This window comes from Chlorocebus sabaeus, chromosome 19 (assembly GCF_047675955.1).
Source record: "Chlorocebus sabaeus isolate Y175 chromosome 19, mChlSab1.0.hap1, whole genome shotgun sequence".
NCBI lineage: Eukaryota > Metazoa > Chordata > Mammalia > Primates > Cercopithecidae > Chlorocebus > Chlorocebus sabaeus.
This window is the reverse complement of record NC_132922.1, coordinates 28828692-28848563: the sequence shown is the minus strand read 5'-3', so window position 1 is coordinate 28848563 and position 19872 is coordinate 28828692. Positions and strand designations below refer to the sequence as shown.

At 46.2% G+C, this 19872-nt stretch overlaps 1 gene segment (V, D, J or C); it reads left to right on the top strand.

The window, feature by feature from the left end:
* Positions 1–8811: 8811 nt before the first annotated feature.
* LOC119618181 (immunoglobulin lambda-1 light chain-like) overlaps positions 8812–19872 on the top strand; it is a 384505-nt gene continuing 373444 nt past the window's right edge. Inside the window, 2 exon segments of the V gene segment in view lie at positions 8812–8890; positions 9008–9314. Coding sequence covers positions 8845–8890; positions 9008–9314 — 353 coding nt within the window.

Here is a 19872-nt window from a genome sequence, read left to right as displayed (position 1 = left end):
TGGGTTATTCCTCTGAGCTCCCCGTGTTTTATTGAGATGCTCCAACCCCCCCTCTCATGGTATCCTGGTCTGAAGAATGATGGCCACTGCGGTGGGCACTGTGTGTCCGCCTAGATGCCCTTTTCAGGGCTCATGCATCCAGCATCCAAACAAGGCTGTGCGGGAGACTGTGACTTGTCACAGCTGTTCCCCACTGGAAAATGCCATTGAGGGCAGAGAACTGCTCTCCCAGTGATGTGCCTCCTTCACAGTGTGGTTCAGGTGCAACGCCTGCCTGGTCCCTAGATTTTAATGCCATGTTTTAATTTAAAATAACTTCAAAGTGTCTCCTGCTGAGCTCTCCAGTGTAACACATTCCCAGTCATACCTCTCACACTTTTCTTTCTGACAAAATTTCCTGAAACCCTACTGCAACGAATTCTCCCTCTCAGAGTAGGATTCCAGGGAATTCACAAATGAACAAACAAACCAAAAACTGTCTAGAAGAAAGAGGATCCAAGAGGAGAGAGCTGCACAGGGGGTGCACTCTGGAGTCTGCAGATATTCATGAGCACCGATGAGCGCGTGCGTGGGAGGAAAACTTCTGTGATAGAGAAAATAACCATTCAAAGATTCAAAGACATTTGAGGGAACACTCCATAGAGCTCACACACACACCCATGTGCGCGCACACACACACACAATGAGAATAGTGCCTGTTCCTCCACTCCATGAAGAAACACCTGAGTTAAAGGGTGTGAGGTTGACCAGTGAGAAGAGCTTTGCCTCAGCACTGGGGAAAACGTTGCCCTAGACAAAAGGCATCTCTGGTGTCCACTAAGACAGTGTAAGGCCCCTGTGCTGATACCTATGTCAAAGACCATCACATGTATTTTAACCAACTAGCCTAGAGTTGTCACCAAGAGTTTGATCTTACAAATAATCCTGCAGTGAACATCCCTATTCAGACTCCTTGGGGTTCACTTCTGAAGATTACCATAGAATAAATCTCTAGGCATTGTAAATCTCCAATTTACAATGGAATCCTCAATTTACAATGTAAATCTCCAATTTACAGCCATAAAACTTTGATGTGAGCATGCTGTTCAAAGTTTGGGTTTTTGCCAACACGGTGGATTAAAATTTTGTGATCTTGTTGCAGTGTTATTTTGGATTTCTCCTATTCTGCTTGAGGTTGAACATTTTCTCAAACATTTCGGTGCTCTTTATTTTTTAGGACTTAGTAAACTTTTTTCTTAAGTGGCCAGGTAGAGAGGGTTTTAGCCCCTGTGGGCCAAGAGTCAACTTTGACCATATTATGAAGGAACTTATAACTCCAGTTACCATGTAACCATTTAAAGCTATAAAAACCACTCTCAGCTCTGGAACCACACAAAACAGGTGACACACCAGGAGTGGCTGCAGGATGTGGTTTAATGGTCCCTGGTTTGTAGATCATTTGAAGTTTAAAAATTTCAGCAGCATATATTTTAGGTGGAGCTCTTTTTGTGGGTAACACTATATTTCACCTCCTGTAGTGGCCTGAGGTTTCTCTCTAGATAAGAACACACTTTTATCATTTTTTGGATGGATTTTGGGTCTATCCGTGATAGCCCTGTGTCATAAACTCCTAACTTTTGTGTCCATCCTTTTACTGTGTTTCTTGGGAGTGTGACAGTATATCAGGAATATACTCTCCAAGGTGGAAAATCAGAGAGAAGGAGGGGCAGGTGGGCAAAGAAGTTTGTACCAAAGCTGGAATATCCAGTGCAGGCTCAGAGAAAAGGGTCCTAATATCAGCATTTGACTGAAGCCAAAACCACAAGAGAATATAGGGGTTCTGAGGGTGACAAATAAAAACATAGTTTAAGTTTTGATGCATTCATTCTTTTTATAATCCACAAAAATTCTAAAACTCAGAATTTAACAATGGGATAAGGAAGAGAGCTTGAGATGTTAAACTATAAAGACCCCAAGGCAAGTTGCCAGGAAAAGAACAGGACCTTTTTGGTGGAACTATGTTTATGCTGCAAATTACCCTTTTCTGTATGTCTATATATATATTTAGGTATAAGGGACCATCTCATGCAACATCCTTCTTCACTAGTCAAAGATGACCCTCACCCAAGGAGGGAACCTAAAGGGAATGTCAATATGAAACACCAAACATAATGCACTTTTGTATAACCATTAAGAGAGTCTCTATTTGCATATCAAAATGTGGATGCTTATTGTTAACATTGGAAATAGTAGGTTAATATGCATATGAGATGAATTTTCTTTTGACTATTTCTGTCTGTGATTTATCTTTCTTAATAGGGACATTCTCTGCCCTTAGAACAATTAAACTTGTGATGTTTTTTATTCTATTATCTGTATCAGCTCTGTTTTTTTTCAAACGGTGGCAAAGATATCCCATGGCTAATGATTAATAAATTCAGTTAAGGGTATTTAAACTATTTCAAGAGCGGACAGTTGTGATTTCCCCACATCTAACTCACAGATGTTGCTGATGCTGACTTGCTCTTCTCTTCTAATCTTAGCAAATAAAGTGGGAGCATTGACTTTTCTGAAGACCCAGATGACAGCAGGAAAGAGGAGGTGAAACCCCTCAAAGCTGTTTTCCTTTAAACCCTCAGGATGAATCACCCTGGAGAATTCCCCACATTTGAGTTGGATGATATTTAAATGAGAGTTTGGTCTTAGAGTTGGTGCTGAGTTAGTTCAGGATTTGGGCTGTTGGGATGGGGTGAATGTGCTTTACAAGTGAAAAATGCACGAGTGTTTGGATCCATAGGTTGGAGAGTTCCTGGCTGCTTTGTGTCCCCCCGAATTCATACAATGAAGCCCTTAGGCACAGTGTGTGAGTTAATTTGGAGAGAGTCTTTAAAGAGGTGATTAAGTGAAAATGAGGTCATGAGGGAGGGTTCTTATTCAATCTGACTGGTGTTCTTCTGAGAAGAGAAAATTTTCACACCCAGAAATGAGACACCAGAGATGAACGTGTAGAGGAAAGAGCATGTGAGGACACAGCAAGGAGGTAGCGACCTGCAAGCCAAGGAGAGAGGCCTCAGGGGAATCCAAACCTATAAACCCTTTCATCTTGACTCCCCAGCTTCAGAACGGTGAGAAAATAAGTGTCTGCTCTTTAGGCCAGCAGGCCTTTGGTATCTCATTAAGGTAGCACTAGCAAATGAAAACAAAAGGGACCCCAAAGACCTTGGATGTGGGAGAAGGAGGAGATGGAGCAGGGTGCAGGAGGCGAGGCAGGGAGGGGCTGGAAGTTCAGGCTCTGAGGTGCATCTCCTGGGTGGAATCCTGACTCCACTCACTGCTCTCTGGGGACTTGGGGAAAAACAATTCACTTCCCAATAGTAAATCCGTAACAAAGATCGGGCCTTGAGCATAGGGTTCCTCATCCTCTTATTCCCTATGATGCAAGTCTTATTGAAATCACACTTGAAAAACACTCAGCAATGTATCTGGCATACACTATGTTCTCAGAAGTGGTTGTTCTGAATTTTCTAGTGATGTGTAGAGGATGGCATTGGTCCTGTGGGCAGAGGGGGCACTGTGGACCTTGGTTTGAGGACTCTGAAAAACACCAAGTCCCCTGGTAGTGCGTAAGTGCGAAAAGCCTCACAGCTGCTTCCTCCCAGGCCCCTTCTATTGGGTAAAATTTACTCTCCACTCCTGACACCCATCTGGTCCTTCTTCTGACTTTAGTAAATTGCCAGTATGAAGGGCTAAGGCTCAAGGCTCAGATGAGAGCTAGGACAGGCACACTGGGGAATGAGGAGTAGATTTGCATCCTCTGCTCCTCAGGGAGTCCACCCAACAAAGACACAAGAATAAAAGAAGTAGATATGCATGAAGAGCATCTCTTTCTTATGATAAGAGAGGCCTGAAGGTCCCTCCCCAGCCGTGGGCTCAGAGACAGAACTCTGGAGCATCTCTACCATGGCCTGGACCACTCCCCTGCTCACCCTCCTCATTGTCTGTGCTGCCTCCCAGGGCTCAGCGCCCGCAGGACCAGAGATCAGCCTGGCCCTGAGCTTCTCAGCACAGGTAGTGATGCAGAGTGTGGGGCTCTGGGAATGACCCTCATCCTCATAATTACCTCTCCTGTCCTCTCTTGTAGGCTCTGTGGCCTCCTCTAAGCTGACTCAGGAGTCAGCAGCGTCTACGACCCTGGGACAGTCAGCCACGGTAACCGCCAGGGAGACAACCTAAGAAGCCATGGTACAAACTGGCACCAGGAGACGCCAGGCCAGGCTCCTGTGTGGGTCATACATGGAAAAAACAACCAGCCCTCAGGGATCCCAGATCAATTCTCAGGCTCCAACTCAGGAACACAGCCATCCTGACCGTCACCGGGGCTTAGGCTGAACATGAAGCTGACTATTACTGTCACCCATGGGAAAGCAGTGCTACTCATCTCACAATGGGACAGATAGATTGGGAAGTGAGATCTAAAGATCTTTGCTGTCTGTGTCACACTCTTTCTCCAGGCCTAGCAGGACTGTGGAGGCAGCCATGAGCAGGGCGGGCCTCCTGGGTCACTTGGATTGAAGCCCTTCAGTCTGCGCTTCCCTCTAGAGCTCCAGGCAGGCTCTGCGGAGAGTGGGTCAGGATAGGATTTGGGGTTGCCAGAACCAGGTTGTCCTGCTGTTATTGGAATGGATATACCTTGGCTCAAGGTGACCTGCATGGAAGGACAGTAAGAGGGAGACAGCTACTGAGTGCTCATGGTCCCTGAATTTCCTCCTGTGTGTTGACTGAACCCAAGGCAGTACCTCTACTCTGTGGCCCAAGTACCCTGGATTATTTCTCCAAACTACCCATGTTTAACTGAGACCCTCAAGCCCCAGCTTTGTGCATCCTGATGTTCTGAACATGGAAGCTTTTCACAGTGAGCACCGTGACATACCTTAGATTCCCATTTCAGGACTTACGAACCCACCATCCACCCAGGGCTGCAGGGAGACCCTGGTTTCTCACAACCCTTCCCCACCAGAAAATGCCATGCAGTGCAGAGAATAGTTTTGCTCAGAGAATTGCTCATTTCAGAATATGTTTCAGGGGCAATGACTCCCCGATGCCTTAATCATGCTTTAATTTAAGACCCTGAATATCACATTGAAGTCCCTCCTAGCATAGGACTCAATTGTAAAACATTCCCAGTCACGCTCCCCACACTTCTTTCCTGAGAATATATCCTGACACCCTACTGCATGCAATCCTCCCTCTCAGAGTAGGATTCCAGGGAACTCAAAAATTAAAAACAAACAAACAAACAAACAAAAAAGCCAGTCTAGAGGGAGGTGTATTGAAGAGGAGAGAGTTGCACAAGGAGAGAACTCTGAAGTTGCAAATATTCATGCACTGATGAGCACTTGTGTGTAAAGAAACTCCCTCTGAAAGAGACACTTGAGGGAACACTCCACATAAAACACACACTCTCTCTCTCTCTCTCTCTCTCTCTCTCTCTCTCTCTCTCTCTCTCTCCAGTCACAGAGGAAAGGCCTGAGTTACGGGGCATGAGGTGGACTCGTCAGAAGAGCTTCAGCTCAGTATCGGAGAAAATGTCGCCCAGACACAGGGCTACTCTGCTTTCAACTAAGAAAGTGTAGAAGCAAACTGAGAAAAGTCAAGACAGTTTCCAAGTAACTTTACTGAATCCAAAAATAAAAGACAAAAATAGAGACGAAAATGCAAAAGAATTATAAGCTCAGCAAGGAAAAATGCACAATGATTGGCATTCTATCAGTATTTCCTGCAAGGAAAAAAGAAAATATATGCTCTAACACAGAGAAAAATGAATCAATCCAAAGTGGCAATAAAATTGCACGCATGATAGACCTTATAGGCAAGAATTTTAAAGCAGTTCTTATAACTCTTTTCTCCTTGCTCATGAGAATAGAGGATTGATTGAATGTATTAAGTGGAGAAATGGAAGGCATAAAGAAAGATCCAAGTTAAACTTTTAGAACTGGACCCTCTTTCTTTCTGCTGGACAGCAGAGAAAACTGTCTCCTCCAGGTTTATGCCCCTTCTTAGCAAGGTTTGGTTTCATAACTGCCTGAGGTGAAGATCTCAAGCCTCCCTTTCAATGTAGGAGAATCTGAAAATCCTCCAGTTCCACAGCTCCCTATAGGGATGGCAGAAGCCTCAATGTGGGTCAGGGTGTCCTTGTGCCCAGTGTTGCCTCCCTCACTTAGTTTCACACCAGCTGTGCAAGCAAATCTCCATCTCAGAGTCTGCTTCCAGGCATCCCAAAATAACATAGCAAGTCACCCCCAACGTGAGCCATCAGGAACCTGAGGAGGCCACAGTATACCAGAAAGCACCTAATGATGATTGTGAGTCTGCAAATGCCCAGTGAGATCTGAGTGTGTCTTGCATTTGTATGGAATGAAAAGGGCCCTGGCATGCCAGGTGCTCTGGGATCAGAGGGAGAGTTGAAGTCAGATCCTCCCCCAGGAATTTGGGGTCAGGAGAAGCAGCCTCACCCCAAGCAGGGACCACAGATGCACCCACAGGGGGAGCTGCAGGATGGATGTTGCCTACCTACACCCTCCACATCCTGTGAAAAAATCATTCTTTTCACCCCTCCTTCAGCCTATCAAAACTGACACTTTAAAAGCCACAAGGGCCCACACTTGTCAACAGAAAACCCACTCACATCTCTGTCAACCACACAATCTCCACATAAAGGTTCTTCAAAAAATAATAACAGTAGTCACGAAAAGGTATCTAAAATGTTACATAAATAATTGAACTTAGATTACATATGAAAACGATACTATTTTTGATATGCGAGGTAAATAAAATATATTGTTTGAAGTCATTTTCCTTCTTCTCTTTGTATGTCTAACGTGGTGGACTAGACCTTGGGATTCCCCTGAGGCTCACATCGTATTATGATTGAACAGTGCTGGTCTGCACCCCTTCAGGTAACAGGGGCTGAGGAGTGACCTGGTGCAGGAAGCCCCATCTCCATCCATAGGACATCAGTGTGAACCCAGGGAGAGGCACGGGTGTAAGAGAAATGAGAACAGGAGTGTGTACCACCTGCTTGTGCACGGGACTGAGCCTTCACTTTGAGCCAAATAAACTTTTTTTTACTATCTTCAATTCCGAACAAGAGGACTTTCCTGGACTTCTTTAGGTTTTGAGATTCGTGCCCCTTCAGGTTTGGTGCTGTCTGGACTCCCAGCCAGGGGACACTGAGGAAATCCAGGAGTCTCACACTGACTCTGTTGTATTTCGTCTGCTGGGAGCACCCCAAACCATTGTGTACGATTTCCTTTCCTGGTGCTCAAATAGCTGCTCCATGCACTTGTCGTGGTTTCAGAGATGAATCTAGGTGGGAAGACAGGATAGTGTATGTTATGATATTTAAATGGAAACTGAATCCATTAATTGTTTTGGTTTTTTTGTTGTTGTTTGTTTTGTTTTGTTTTTGAGAGAGAGAGTCTCGCTCTGTTGCCCAGGCTGGAGTGCAGTGGTGCAATCTCGGCTCACTGCAACCTCTACCTCCCAGGTTCAAGCGATTTTCCTGCCTCAGCCTCCTGAGCAGCTGGGATTACAGGCACCCACCACTATGCCCAGCTAATTTTTGTATTTTAGTAGAAATGTGGTTTCACCATATTGGTCAGGCTGATCTCGAGCTCTTGACCTCAGGTGACCCACCTATCTTAGCCTCCTAAAGTGCTAGGATTATAAAGGTGAGCCACTATGCCTGGCCGAATAGTTTTTTAAATATGATATGTTAAGAGAGATTTGTCATAGGCAATGAGAAAGGTGAAAATAGATTAAAAGCGTTTTAAGGAAAAAAACCAAAAATGTACTTGTAGACTGTGTGCCTTCAGTGTTGCAGGGTTGAGAGAGGTCAGTTTTATGGTTCCCAAAGGATGTACTAAGATGGAGGAAACCAAGAAAGTCAAAAACACACATATCTGCGACTCAAAACAAAAATCAAAGTAAAATGGAAAAAATCTTTTAATAAAACATTCCCAATAAATATAACTCTGGTGCAATCAGAAATGCCTGTTACCAAACTTTCCCTTTCCCTTACTGGGTCATATTCCCATGGATCACCTGTGTGCAGTGTGGACTCTGTGGTCCCCATTTCTCAGGCTGAGAACCAGACGGTGGGAAGGACACGTCGTCTGCTGATGAGTGGGAAGGGCAGCATTGGGAGCAGTGGAATCAGGTTCAGGACTATGGCCCTGGTCAGTGCTCCTGTTCCGTCCACAGGGTCCCTCCCACATGTGCCCATGTGGATGTGGGTGCACTGCCTGGTGCGGCTGATGTGCTCCAGGAATTCGATGCTGCAGATGCATCAGCACAAAGCGTGGGGGTGGGGATGGGACGAGGCTGCAGCTGGGGAGACCAGGGACCAACGATACCCAGCAGAGGGGTCCACCAGGTGGGCAGCCCCATTTCCTGACAGTAGAGACAGCCTGGAGGTGGGTGCCAAGCCAAGGGCACTGCAGGGTGTGCCCAGGCCTGGAGGGTCACAGAGCCACAGGCACGTCACAGCAGAGACCCTGAGGGCCAGGAGCTCACTCAGGTAATGGATTTCAGCAGATCTTTCCCTCCTGAGGAAATCAGGTACAAAAAAATTAAGTTCCTGCCATCAGAATAGACAAACAAGGACTTTAGTCTCCTCAGCTGAGCCCCACTGTCCAGGGAAGCAGAAGCCTCTGAACCCAGGTGAGGGTGGGGTGAGGAGAGGAGCTCAGGGGGCAGATTTGCATGGAGGCCCCGCCCTCCTCTGAGGCAGAGGAGATAACACAGGGCTGGGGGTAGGTCCAGTGCTGGGGTCTCAGAAGGCAGCGCTCTCAGGACATCTCCACCATGGCCTGGTCTCTGCTCCTCCTCACCCTCCTCACTCAGGGCACAGGTGATGCCTCCAGGGAAGGGGCTTCAGGGGCCTCTGGGCTGATCCTTGGTCTCCTGCTCCTCAGGCTCACCTGGGCCCAGCACTGACTCACTGGAGTGTGTTTCTCCCTCTTTCCAGGATCCTGGGCTCAGTCTGCCCTGACTCAGTCTCCCTCTGTGTCTGGGTCTCCTGGACAGTCGGTCACCATCTCCTGCACTGGAACCAGCAGTGACGTCGGTGGTTATAACTATGTCTCCTGGTACCAGCAGCACCCAGGCAAAGCCCCCAAACTCATGATTTATGAGGTCAGTAAGCGGCCCTCAGGGGTCTCTGATCGCTTCTCTGGCTCCAAGTCTGGCAACACGGCCTCCCTGACCATCTCTGGGCTCCAGGCTGAGGACGAGGCTGATTATTACTGTTGTTCATATACAACCAGTAGCACTTTCCACAGTGGTCCAAGTTCATGGGGAACTGAGACCAAAACCTGCCCTGGGCTCTCAGGCTCCCTTTCTGCTCTGAAGATGCTTCCTCACCCAGTGCAAGGGGCTTCCTGCAGCATGGCCTTGAGCATTCTTCTCTCTCAGCTCCTCTCCTTTCCCACCATGAAGTCCAAAAGGAAACCTGCCCTGTGGTTTCTCATCCAGGACAGGGACAGCTTCCTGATGCTTGTGTGCTGTGGTCCCTGAAGGTACAGCTCTTCCTAGCTCTCCAAATGTGGGGACAATGACAAGGAGCTGCCTGATTGGTGCAGTCACTGCTTTCTTCAGTGTCTCTTCACTCTAAATGCATCACCATCTCCCACATCGTGGGTAGAATTTTAGCCAACTATATTCTAATGGTTATCGCCACAACTTTGATCTTAGAAATAACAGTGCAGCGAACATCCCTATGCAGCCTCCTTTGAGTTCCTTTGTGAATATGACCATAGGATTCATTTCTAAAAGTGAAAGACTGGGTCAGAAGAAGTGTGTTTGTAGTTTTCACCCATTGTTTGCAGATTCCTCTGCAGAGGGATTCTACCAATTTTCAATGCCAGTCGTAAGTACTTGTTCAGACTATATTGCTGAAAGTGTAAATTTTTGCCAATCTGCCAGACTCAAAAATGGTACCTTGTTACAGTTTTACTTTTGAGTCTCCTCTTCTGCTTAAGATTGGGCCTTTTCAGAAATAGTTCAGTACATTTTCTTTTTTAGGATTTGGCAAACTTTTTCTTAAATATCCAGATAAGGAGAATTTGAGTCTTTGAGGCCAGGCATGGTGGCTCACGCCTGTAATCCCAAGCACTTTAGAAGAGTAGGACGGGTCAATTGCTTGCTCCCAGGAGTTGAGATTAGCCTGGGCCTCACAGTGAACTCTCATCTCTATTAAACTAAAGAACATAAAATAAATTTTAAAAAGATTTTGTTTAGTCTTTGTGGCTCAAGCATCAACCTTGGGGATATTCCATATGTACGTATAGCATCAATTACAATGTAAACATTTAAAATGATAAAAAAACACTGTCATCTCTGAGTCATACAAAAATAGGTGTCAGGCCAGGGATGGTCACAGGATGTGGTTGAACAGTCCCTGGTTTGTAGGTTTATCTGAAGGTTGAAAATTCCACCAGCATATGATCTAGGTGGGGATCTCTCTGTGAGGGTTACTGTATTTCATCTGTATTATGCTGAGGTCTTTCATTGGATAAGAACATGCTCATATCATCTATTTGATTGGATCATGGATTTAAGACAGCCCTGGGTCACAATCACATAACATTTTTCTGCATTGCTTGCTCTGAGTTTTGGGAGAGCTTTAATCTATCAGGAATAGACTCCTCCTAAGGCAAAAGTCTGAGGGAGTGGGAGGGGCACGTGGGCCAGAAAGCTTGTACCAAAGCTGGAATATCCAGGGCAGCCTCAGAGAGAAGGGTCCTAATATTAGCATTTGACTGAAGCCAAAAACAGAAGAGAACATAGAGGTTCTGAGAATGACAAATAAACAAATACTTTAAGTTTTAAATGTACTGAATATTTTTATAATCCATGAAAATTCTAGAACAGAATTTAACAGTGGGATAAGGGAGAGAGCTTGAGATGTTAAACTATAAAGACCCCAAGGCAAGTTGCCAGGAAAAGAACAGCACCTTTTTGGTGTAAATATGTTTATGCTGCAAATTATCCTTTTATATACATATATGTGTGTGTGTGTGTGTGTGTGTCTGTGTCTGTGTGTATAAGTAAACATCCCTTGGAACATCCTTCTTCCCTACAGTCAAGATCACCTCACTCCACAAGGGAACCTAAACAAAATGTCATATCAAATAGAAAAAATAATGCACGTTGTATAACCATTACAGAGTCTCTATTTGCATATCAAAATATGGATGCTTAATGTTAACATTGGAAATAGTATTTTAATATGCATATGAGATGAATTTTCTTTAGACTATTTTTGTCTGTGATTTATCTTTCTTGATAAGGACGTACTCTTCTCTTAGAACAATTTAACTTAATATACTTTTGTTGTACTTTCTGTATCATTTTTGTTTTTTTCTAAACACTGACAAATATATCCCAAGGCTACTGATTAATACATTCAATTAATGAGTATTTAACTTATGTAAATTATTTCAATAGTGGACAGATGTGATTTCCTCACATGTACCTCACAGATGTTGCTGATGCTGACTCACTCTTCTCTTCTAATCTTAGCAAATAAAGTGGGAAATTTGACTTTCCTGAACATCCAGATGACAACAGGAGAGAGGAGGTGAAACCCCGAAAGCTGTTATTCTTTAAATCCTCAGGATCAATAGACCTGGAGAATCACCCACACTTGAGTGGGATGACATATAAATGAGAGTTTGGACTTAGAGTTGGTGCTGAGTTAGTTCAGGATTTGGGTTGTTGGGATGGGGTGAACGTGCTTTACAAGTGAAAAAGACATGAGTTTTGGAGTCTGTAGGGTAGAGAGTTCTTGGCTGAACTGTGTCCCCCAGATCTGGTTTGAGTGACATCCCACCATGAGGAGTCCCAGAAAAGTAAATTTGCATAAACACCAAACATGCAGTGCCCCACTGGGCCTGAGAGGAAATAAGAGAAGTCTGGGAGCCCAGCTGTGCTATGGGCTCAGGAAGCAGAGCTCTGGGCTCTGTGTCTTACCACAGCCTGGACCCTTCTCTGGCTCCCCCTCCTCAGCTTCTGCACAGGTGCTGCCCCTAGGCCCTGCCCCAGGCTCAGCCCTTGCAGGGCCCTGAGCTGGTCCTGCCCTGAACCCTGAAAGCTCTGCATTTTCTGAGCTCAGCCCAGGTAGAGCCCCAGGATGATACCACTGGAAATGTGTTTGTTACCTTCAAGCCCCCTCTCCTGTTCTCTCCTGCAAGCTCTGTGGCCTCCTACGAGCTGACACAGCCACCCTCGGTGTCAGTGTCTCCAGGACAGACAACCAGGATCACCTGCTCTGGAGATGTACTGAGGGAAAATTAAGTTGACTGGTACCAGTGGAAGCCAGGCCAGGCCCCCATGCTGGTGATATATAAAGATGGTGAGTGGCCTTCTGGAATACCTGAGTGATTCTCTGGGTCCACCTGAGGGAACATGACCATCCTGACCATCAGCAGGGCCCTGAACAAAGATGAGGCTATTACTCTTTTTCTAGGGATGAGGACAATCCCACAGAGACACAGGCAGATGGGGAAGTGAGATACAAACCCCTTTTTCATCTGTGCTATCTTCTTCCTCCAGCACCAGGAAGACTGTGGACCAAGCCATGAGCAGGTCTGGCCAAGTTCTACTGGATCTGAGACCTCCAGGCCATCCTTTTGTCCAGCCAACCAGGTTGGCTCTGCAGAAGGTGGATCAGGAGTGGATTTAGGGCTGCTATATCCAGACTTTACTGGTGTTTTCGGGCTTTGGGAGTGACTTGGGAACATAAGAACTGGATGGAAGATGAGAGAGATATAGAGAAACATCACTTGGCCTTAGATTTCCATATGATGGTGACTGGGTCACTTCTTCAAAATATCCTATATCAGTCCCAACAAATGCCCAGCTCAGTTCAATACCTGAGGTTCCAGTCTTCCATGGCAGCCTGGGATTTTGAACAGGAAAAGCTGAGGAGAGGGCACTGTGGCATCTGCCTCAATACCCTTTTCTGAGCTTACCAACTCTCAACGGTTGGGAGCTTCTAGGAGCTCAGGGCTGTGCCCTCACTGGAAAGTGCCATTGTTTCCAGAAAACATCCTTCCTCATATTTAGGTCCAGTTTTGAGAGTTTTCATTTAATGATGGCCTGGGACCAAGAACCCAAGGCCCTGCCTTAATACAGGATGACACTGAAAGCCCTTCCAGCTCGCGACCTCCCATTGTTGATGCCTGAGGTGTCAGTTGCAGCCCTATGATGGGTCAGGGTATCCTGCGAGTGGTGCCTTCCTCACTCCATCCAGGTCATCTGTGCATGCAAATCTTTATCTCAGAGTTTATTTTCAGAAAACGCAAACTAAGATGGCCAGCTCTCACCAAAATGAGCCACCATAGACCTGAAGTGGCCACTATACACTGGAAGGCACCAGCGAATTCCCTCAGTTTCCATTGTGAGCATCCAAATGCCCAACTACATCTGAGTGTTCCTTCCGTTCTTACGAAATGAAAAGGGAGCCTGACATACTGGGTGCTCTGAGTCCTGAAGGAGAGGTGGAGTCAGATCCTTTTGCAAGAAATCCATGGAAAGGGGAGCTGCCTCACCCCATGCAGGGACCAGAGATACTCCCACAGGGGCAGCTGTAGGATGGACGCTGCCCACCTCCACCCTGCACATCCTGCACAATCACTCTTTTCACCCCTCCTTCAGCTTATCGAAGTTGACATTGACAAAGCCAGCACAGCTCACCCTTGGCAATTGGACTCCTTCAAGCCTCCATCAACCACACAATCTCAACAAAAAGAATCTCCCCAAAATAATAATAGTAACAGGATCTATGAAAATGTCTATGAAATGTCTCACAAATAATTTTAGATTGTGTGCATGTGTAAATATTATTTTTCACATATTGGGTTAAATAAAATATATTATTGAAACTAGTTTACCTTTCTATTTTTTATGTCTAATATGGTAACTAGACAGTAGGATTTACATGAGGCTCACATCATGTTGTGATTGTACAATGCTGGTCTGGTCTTACCCCTTCAGATGACAGGAGCTTTGGAGTAACTTGCTTCAGCCCCATCTCCACCTGTAGGACATATGTGTGAAGCCAGGGAGAGGCACGGGTGGAAGAGAAATGAGAACACGTAGGTAGACCAGCTGTTTATGCAGGTGACTGAGTCCTGGAGCCCTGACCCTGCTCTGTCCTAGATGTGTCGCATCCATCTCACCGGAGACCACTGCTGGCCTGCCTGAGCTCACAGCTGGGGGGATCTGGCAGTTCTGGCAACATGGTCACTTGATGTCCAGTGTTATCCTGTCTCTCCCAGGGCCCAGTAAGACAAAAGGAGCTGTTTTTCCAAAGGAAAGTAATGCTCTACTGCACATGACATGACCTTCTTCCAAAACCCCAGGACTCTACATTGGGATTCTCCAATGGGGTTTGCCATGCGCAGGAGGTTTCAGCTCCCACAGTAGAGTCAGCTGGATTCTCTGGCCCCAACAGCAGGACACTCACAAGCCTGCCTACACCTGCTGCAGAGCCTCAGTGCTCTGGGCCTGGAAAACAATGGGTGATATTTATGTCTCCTGATATACGGGTTGAGCCACATCCCCAAGTGTAAAATATGCTACCACTAGACCTTTATAGACCTTGTGTCTCTTTCTTCCTGAGGGGAAATGAAGGATGTAATAACATGTTGTTTATTTTGTAGGAGATTCTCAGCTGCTCCAGACAACTAAACTCCCAATTTCAGCTAATACAGGGGAGGAAAAATCTTCTTTTATAACCCCCATGATGATATCATGATAGGGAATGGAGAGCTAGTGATGCTGGGCAGAAAATTGTGAATATATACTGTTGTCCATCCCACGTGAATGCGCACTGATTCTGATCCTATTGTCTGAGGGTAATGGACAAGACCTCAGTATCTGCTTCCATGGTGTAACTGTGCATCTGCAGACATAGCATTCTGTTCCAGGAGATCCCCATCTGGTATAGATACTGCAAATGCCTCTATTACCTGTATGGATCTATGCAAACCCAAATTCATCTTCCAGGATCCTTCAACTATTGTAGAGATCAGTCCAGTGAACTGAAAACGAGGATCCTAGAAGTGATCACACGTACTTCAGGAGAGAATAGAGTTGTTTCAGAGGGCACCGTCCTGTTGAAATACCTCTACTCTTTGGGAAGAAACAGCCCAGAAAGGGCCCCAGGGGCTGTGTCTCATCTGGGTTCCTGGATAAGGCATAACCCCTTACTGTAGTGAGATTTCACAGAAGCTGCAGGTGAAGTGGAAACATCATCTTTGGCTCATGATGGGGATCTTCTTTTTATCACACACTCGTCATTTTGTCCACAATGTCCAAGTTTCCAAATAGCTGTCTAATAGATACAGAGGTTCCGTGTGGGCTGATGAAAGCTCTGGGGATGGATAGTGGTGATGTTTGCATATTTTTACTGTTCTTATTACTGCTTAATTACATACTTAAGAATGATTAAAAGGGTAAAATATTTTGTTATGTTTATTTTACCATAATAATAATATTGCATACTCTGGAAGCAAAGTAATACCAGTTTAATTTTAAAATTATACAACTGCTAAAAATGGAAAGAATTGAGTACTAAGCACCATTTTCTCTGTTCTGTATGCTACAACTCAACTTTATCTCTCTCTCTTTCTCTAATTAACAATGATCTCCTGTCTGGTCCAAGGTCACACATTTCCAGTCTTCCAGGAATGTCTATTGATTCTGCTAATTTGTTGCCAGGAAGAATCCTCAAACTTCTCATGCTCATATTTGATTGTCTGCTGTCTCCAGGCAGCACTTCTAAACCAGGATCCTTTGACAAGACTTGTGAAGAATTTTGTAAAAAGTACCCCCCAAGATAATAGTGTTCACTATTGGCAGCAGGACTGTTTCCACACAGTAGGGCTATGCTGGGTGTGCAGAGGAGCCGTGCACACTCTGCCTACAGGGCAGATTCTACACTGCTGACTCTGATCCCTGTGTTTGGAGGACCGTGTCCACTGCTGAGTCTAAATCTGAATTTGATTCTCAAGAAAAAGGTCATTCATAGCTGTTGAACACTGAGTCACATGGAGGGACAGATGGTGGCTGAGGACACCTTATCTCTGATGTGCATAAGAGGATTAGATTTGCTGGTGGAACAGGAAGATGAAGAAACCTGTGGCTCTAAACATGGAATTTCCAGCTCTCAGTCTCTGCTGTCCATGCTCCCTCAGCTGTATGTTCCTGGGAGATGTGGACCACGTGGGTTAGAGGTGAAGGGGATTGGGAAGCTTTCATGGTCTCTCTCACCGTCTCCCTTGCTTGTCTAACACACTCTTCTACACCTACTTTATTACGGCTTCTGCTCTACAAGCATGCCTGACCTCTAAATTAGAGACTTGTGAAAGTGCAGACAGATGCAAGAATTCATCTACCTGGAGACTTTTCCACCATTTGACCCATTGAACACGCCTCTGCAAGGCTCTGAATTTCAAGTGACAGGATTTTGGGATTTCAAAGATAACTCAATCTTTGGATGAACCACGACACAAGAGGGAAGCCTCACACGTCTCCCTGCTGCTTGGGCCTCAGTGAGGACTGACTCAGCCAGTCTCAGGCTCCTGGAGACCTCCTAGGTGATGTGCACTAGAAAAGTCTTTTCAGTACAAACTGGGGCAGGTAAGGGGCCCTTGCTCTGATATTCTGCTCTCTGATAATTTGGTTTTCAGAGAAAAACAAAGACCTGTGATTCCAGGAAGTTCGAAGCCCACAGATAAGGTCTCCTCATTCTCCCATGACAGCCTGAGCTCTGCATTCCAGAAAAAAAAGAGCATCTTCCCAGCATGAAGAGCCAGGAGCAAAGAGCAAGCTTCTCACAGGGGTGAGCAGGACAGAAGCCACCTTGGTCAGTGGGAAGGAAACTTGCTCAGCTCACATCTGACCCAGAATGACTCAGTCACACCTGTGCAGGGTCACCTGCATGTGAGCATCATTCATTTGCTGCAAGACTAAATACCTTGTGTGGCTCTTGGGTAAAATCTTAGCACAGGTGACATTTCTCTGCCTATTGCTTCAACCCGTGTTTTTCATAATTCACTGTAGGACTCTTACGTAAGGTAAGCATATCAGGTGTGGGATGTGTTGAATAGGAGAAGCACAGGCTGCCTGTATCAATGCTCATGTCTTGTATTCATGGCCATATCTCATGGAAATGAAAAAACAAACAGAAAAGAGAATAATACTCTGCTCAAAAAAGCACTGAGAAATGCTATTGTATTGCTGTCTACAATGTATTAGTTGAGCTAATGGAACATTAACTTAGATAGATCATTTTTATGGGGGGATTCCTAAACCTTAAACATTGTGTGAAAAAATTTGTTAGGTTGAAAGATCATCAAAAGGCCAAAGTTTGATTATAATCTGGAGTCTTTTACTTTGGGCTTCAACTGGCCAATGAGGGCAGGGAGCTGGCTGCCCTCCCAGGCTCTGACTGACTCCATGTCCAGGTAGACTGCACTCCCCACAGGCAGCTGGAGGAACTGACAAGCGGAAGCTGTTTGCATCAGGGCCTCAAAAATTTGGCTCAGGATTTTCCCATGTCCCCTCCCCAAGCCCAGGCTGGTTCCGGAACACTAAGAAGAGCTCATCATTACGGATCTAAGACTTCTCTGATCTTGCTCTTCTTTCTTCCTTCCCCAGTGACCTTGGAATTGTCACTCCCTCTCATAGGCCCTTCTTTTCCTTGTCAAGTGCACTCCGTGAATTCTCTGCTTCTGGGTCAGCAAATCTCTAGAACTTCAGGGAAAGCAGAGCTGGGTCACCCACATGGGGCCCTAGAAAGCTGGCTAAGGACCAGACACACAGGCAGCAGGGTGGGTCCCCACAGGACTGCATAGTGGGCATCGGGTAGAGGGGAGGGACCAGGAACCACTTCCTGAGTGTCCTTAGGGCCAGGTGAACTAGAGAAGGGCTGGGACCTGGTCTGGACCCACGCAAGCCACACCTGTCCCTACACAGTAGCATCTTCCTGGAGGTGATTGGTGATTCTGTTTGTTATGCTGCCCCAGATCACCTAATTTATTACCTGTGAATTTCACACACTACACATCATGCCTGTCCCCAAATTCTTCACTTGTGAGCAAATGTCACATCTGACCTGAACTGGTTTACATCCCAGATCCCCTTCAGGCCTCCCACTGTCCTTTCAGATCCTCACACACCTGAGACCCTTCCCCGCAGGGCACAGACACAGCTCTCTGCACATGCTCTCATCACTTATTTCTTCACTATTTACTGAAAGGAGCTCCACGGACTCCTTCAAGGACACCTTTTCCAAACACTGAATTTACAGCAGCCGGCCAGTCAGCTTCTGTCGGAACTTTCCATGATTATCTTCAGAGAGCTTACAATTGCACGTTTTTTTTTTTCTATCATTATCTTTTGACTGGTTGGTTTCTATTAATCATTGCATTATCAGTCAGACATGTTTTTTCACTACAAGAACACGTGAGGCAGGAACCAGGGAGCATCCAATTTTCTCCCACAAAAGTAAATCTGCATGTCCTTGGTGGTTGTATTCCAGATGCTCACCGATTCCATAGGAAGCTTGAATGTTTGTAACTCTCCATTCCCTTTCAATGCGGTGTTGACTTTGCTTTCATTGTTGTTGATGTAAGACCTCAGCATGGCTGCTGCAGCTCCAGTTATCACACCCATGTTCAAGAGAAAAAGCAAAGCACAAATCCAATCTGGTCCTTCCTACACAGTAGGAAAAGTTCCCTGAAAAGAACCTCAGCCACCTGACTTTTACATCCCATGGACCAGCGCTGGGCTACTTGGAAACTCCTGGGGGAAGCAACTGGAAATCTGCCTGGTTTTCAGTTGAATAGAGGGGATGACACACAGGTAGATGGTGTAGGGAGTATCTGCTGGGTCTGTACACCCAGTGTGCCTACTGCACTGACCCAGCAACAGGACAGGAAAGTCCTCAGAGCAAGGACTGTGTCTTCCTCACGCTGAATTCCTAAAATGCAGTCTTGCCAGGACAGAGTGGGTTAGGGTGAATATTTGCTGGGTGAATGAGCTTCTGTCTCTGTTGTATTGCAGGAGTCACCACCAGCCCACATTGGCACTGTATTTGTAGCCAAAACCAGTCACAGCCACCCCTGAGTTCTGCATCCCCCAGTACCAAGCCACAGTTCCCCCTCAGGACCACCCACCACTCAGAGAGACGTGCAGGGAGCCTCAGGAGGGCCCTGTCACCTCCTCCTCCGCGTGGGAGTGTTCATATTTCCATCAGGAATCTGAGCGCCTTGTGCCAGGTCCTGAGGCAGGAAGGGGCCACACCAAGAAGAGGAACTTCTTTCCATGAGGTCAGCAGTCCATGAATGAAGGAATCAGGGACATGAGCAGCAGATTCTGAAGCTAGGACCCAGGAGACCCCTGAGCCTCCAGCTGACAGTGTAGAGAGGCCACCAGGGGGCAGCAGAGAGTAACCCAGCAAAAACACCTGGGGAGGAGTGGGCCTGGCACCAGGGAGATGCTGACATGCAGGGAGGGTCAGTGACCATGACCTGAGACCTGGAGGGAAAGAGGTTCTCCTTTTCTTAGAGGATTTGTCCTTCACACTGGCGTTTAAATTCTTCTGACTTCCTGGTTCTAAGATCTGACTCTTGGAGATGGTGCTTATTTTTCTGATGCAGATTCAGGCATTTTGCCTCTTCCCATCGCCCGGTCCCCATTCCACAACCACTCTTGCCATCCCATTCTGTAGTCACACATGTCCTGCCTCCCGGCCCTTCGCTCTGGGAGCTCCTGTCCTGCAGACACAGGGGATTCTCCTTCCCTGGCCACTCCTCCATGTCC